At 44.5% G+C, this 3,650-nt stretch overlaps 1 protein-coding gene across 1 annotated transcript in view; it reads left to right on the top strand.

Annotated features, from left to right (window-relative positions):
- Positions 1-3,650, top strand: part of LOC102679144 (zinc finger protein 205-like) — a 20,914-nt gene that overhangs the window by 4,866 nt on the left and 12,398 nt on the right. Inside the window, exon 3 of the mRNA XM_006609584.2 lies at positions 2,993-3,639. Coding sequence (XP_006609647.1) covers positions 2,993-3,639 — 647 coding nt within the window. The remainder of the gene's footprint in view (positions 1-2,992; positions 3,640-3,650) is intronic.

Here is a 3,650-nt window from a genome sequence, read left to right as displayed (position 1 = left end):
TATATATATATATATATATATTTTCCTTTTCTTCTTCTTTCACGCGATATATCAAAGTTAAAAGATCTTGGCCACCGAAGATTAGGAGATTATTAAATTTAAATAGATAGTGACACGAGGATGAGAGATCCGTTTTTGAAAACCCACATCTTTCTTTTGGTGGCGGCCTTTTTTTGCCTCACAAAAGTCGTAGTTTCTTTCGATTCGGCGGCAGGGCAGGACGGAAGGGGTTTGAAAACGGTGAAGTGTGTAACGGCTTTAATAGCGGCAGATCGCTACGCAGTAAACGACTGACGGACGACAGAAGATTAAAGTTGGCCGTTAACTCGATCTAATTGTTCCCCCGGCTTGGCCTTCCTTTATTAATCCACGTCCACAAGCATCTTCGGCATCGCCATCATTGTCATCCCTTGTCACGAGCCTCCTTCTCGATGCTACTTGCGGATCCATCGTTGCGTCTTCTCTAAATTGTCTTGCAACTTCGAGGCAAATCGTGACCGCGGTTAGTAGTAACCGCGTCTCAGACTCGGACGAGGATTGAATTCCTTCCTATAAAATTCGCGATGTTCGTAATAATCGTCATGATTTATCCTTGTGGAACTCGAATTGAATAGAGGAACTCGGTCTTTTCGGATCCATTTGTTCCAACGAATTTAATAAAGAAGAATTAAAAGAAAAAAGAAGAACAAGAAGAAGAAAGAAACTGCATATATAATTATCTTTTTAAATTCAAAAGGGAGAAACATCGATCGAAAAAGACTCGTATTACTCGTAGAAATGGATCTGTTCTCCTCTCGCCGCTATTTTTTACAGATCACGATTATACTATTATCGATATAGGATGAAAATTCCAACAATCGTCTTCAGCAACCATCTTTTATTCTTTCCTTGGGCGCGTTATAAAATTTCGATCAGAGACGTCCTCGTAAAAAAATAATTTCGGAGGACGCGTTTCCAGAATTTTTTTCAAGGCTCGCGCGCCGCCTTCGCTCTATAGAATAGAAACGTCTCTGGTGGAAACGTGAAGCGAATCCTCCATGACCCTCCAGATGTATACGTTCACGCGGAGACGCGTGTACGGGAGTGCAAGTGTATGCAAGCAGTGCCGAACCCGGACCAAAGTAAGACCCATCTGCCGGACGGTTAGCGCGATGGTGACGGTTTTTCTCGCCGGTTTGCACCGTCGGTTTTTACCGCATTCCACCAGGGCCAGACGGTGGCATTTGCGTAAGCAGTTCTTCCTATCTTGGCCGGAGTGTCACATCTGTCCGGACTTCCTCTATCTCCTCTTTCTTTTCGCTTTTGCCCTCCCTCCCTCCCTTCCCTCCCTCGACTCGTGTTCCACCTTTTACCCCGCTCGATTATTGCCATTCTCGCTTTCTCGCTTTCCTTTTCCTTTCTTTTTTCTCTTCCTTTTTTTTTCTCCCCCCTTCCCCACTTTTTATCTCATTTTTTCCCTTTTGCAACATCATCCCGTGTATCCCGTTGAGATACTTTAGACTTTACGACGGATTTTATATAGATAGTCTTGTCTTCGCTCGTGATGATTAGTACTACTTGAATTAATACCGCATTCGAGCCAGAATTCTTAATCGCGCGCGCGTTTGAAGCAAGGAAATTTAATAAATTGTTCTGATAATTTAATCTGATTTTGCCAATACCGCAACTTTGGCTTTATCGATAAAACAGGGTAATCTCTTATAATAATTGATTTATTTATCTGGCTCTTATCTAAAACGATGAACTAGCTAAAGATCTAATAATAATCGAACACGACAACTTTTCTCTTTTTTTTCTTTTTAATATTATCACGTGTTATATATATATATACTCGTTCTAATAAAAATATATTCACGCGTATTCATCCTCCGTTTCAACTTTTTCCCGCAGGATCGTGCGATTCTTCTTCTTCTTTTTTTTCTTCTTCTCTCTCTGGTTTTTTTTTCTTTTTTTTTTTTTTTTTCCCCCCCGGGTTTTTTTTTTTTTTTTTTTTTTTTTTACCACGACGGACTCGCACGCGTTTCTCATTACATTAGGCTACTCTACCGAGACTCCTGACGTATTTTGATTCGATTGCAACACCATCAGGAGACGCGATAATAATCGGAGAACAGGGGGATGGTGGAGAGAGAGGTTTAAATGCGATTAACCGACTCCGGTGTATTATATACCCAGGCACGTGACCGCGTGTCACGCGCACGGATTATAAATATAATATACCGTAGGATGTGCATCGTGCATCCTGCGAGAGTTGGATTGATATTGTTCCCTCGGCTGGTGGAAGGGTGGCGGAACGATCCCTCCCCTCGTTCCCGTCACAGAAGCAGCAAGCGATACCCGATTTTCTGACCGATGTACCTCGTAAATCACTGCCTTCGAGATCGTTCACGATTATTAGAAATACCAGACGCGAGGCTCGTTCGACGTTGAAAGCTTCGTGGCTCGATTTCACGCATTGATTTGATTCATCGATGAAACACACCGCCGATGATTGACTCCGTTTCGATGATCGATCATCGGCCATTGTTGTGATTTGTAAATTTTCGACCGAGTTGATAATTTATCTCGAGTGTGATCACGAGTATCGATACGTGATATCGAATGTGATCACTTCTTATTTCATTCTCACGTTTTCGATTAATTTCCAGGATTTTTGTAATCGAGAAAAAGTCAAGGTTTGATCTAATTTTTCAGATAATGCGAAGTAAGGAATTAGAAGAATCTAATTCGTTCATAGATACGAATCTATGAGGTACAAGGTCTCTTTAATCTTCCGCTTCTTCTATTATATCTTCTTTTGATAAGAAAGTAGAGATTTAGAGTATGACTCAAACTTTTATCCCATATAAACGATCGATTCAGCGATAATTCTTTCTTTCTTTCGATTCTTTCATGGATTCTTCGAAAATGGTAAGAAAAAAAAAAGAAAGAAAGAAAGAAAGAAAGAAAGAAAAATTAATCTAAAACGCAAAGAATTCGCTCCTTTTTTCAGAACGATTGTCCTTCGGAGTGGGTCGCCTGGTGGGTTCTCCAGCAACGAGGAGTCCATCCCCGTCGCACTCGCCCTGTCCGGACTCTCCCCCGTCGGATCGCCGGGACGGCGAGGTGGACGTGGACGTGGAAGAGGAGGAAGTGGACGTAGACGTGGAGGAAGTGGGCGACGAGGACGATCGCGACGCCACGTCGAGTCCACCCCGTTCCTCGACCACCCCTTCGCCGACAAGCGTCGCGATATCGCCCACCTTGAATCCACCCAAGAAATCGGGCGATAGTTTCAGCGTCTCTGCCCTTCTCAGGCCGGATCCACCCTCTGCCCACCTGCAAAACGCGTCCCCGCACAGGGACACGACGTCGATCGGCGCCCATCCACCTCCGCCCGGATCCTCGATGCTCTACCCACCCCTTCACCTTCAAGGTGGACTGTTGCCACCCCATCCTCACCATCCCCTGTCGTACCTGCACCCTCAATTGCTCCCCCATCATTTGTTACCTCCACACTTGCTGCTACGTGGCGTCCATCCGGGTCACCCTGGACTCCACTCCACCCACACAGCGCACGGTCTCCATCATCATCCTCTGGGCGATGTCTACAGTTGCGTCAAATGCGACAAGATGTTCAGCACGCCTCACGGTCTCGAGGTAGGTTAATC

This window comes from Apis dorsata, unplaced genomic scaffold (assembly GCF_000469605.1).
Source record: "Apis dorsata unplaced genomic scaffold, Apis dorsata 1.3 scaffold_58, whole genome shotgun sequence".
Taxonomy (NCBI): Eukaryota; Metazoa; Arthropoda; class Insecta; order Hymenoptera; family Apidae; genus Apis; species Apis dorsata.
Note: the sequence above shows the minus strand (reverse complement) of the source record. Positions and strands in the feature narration are given on the sequence as shown.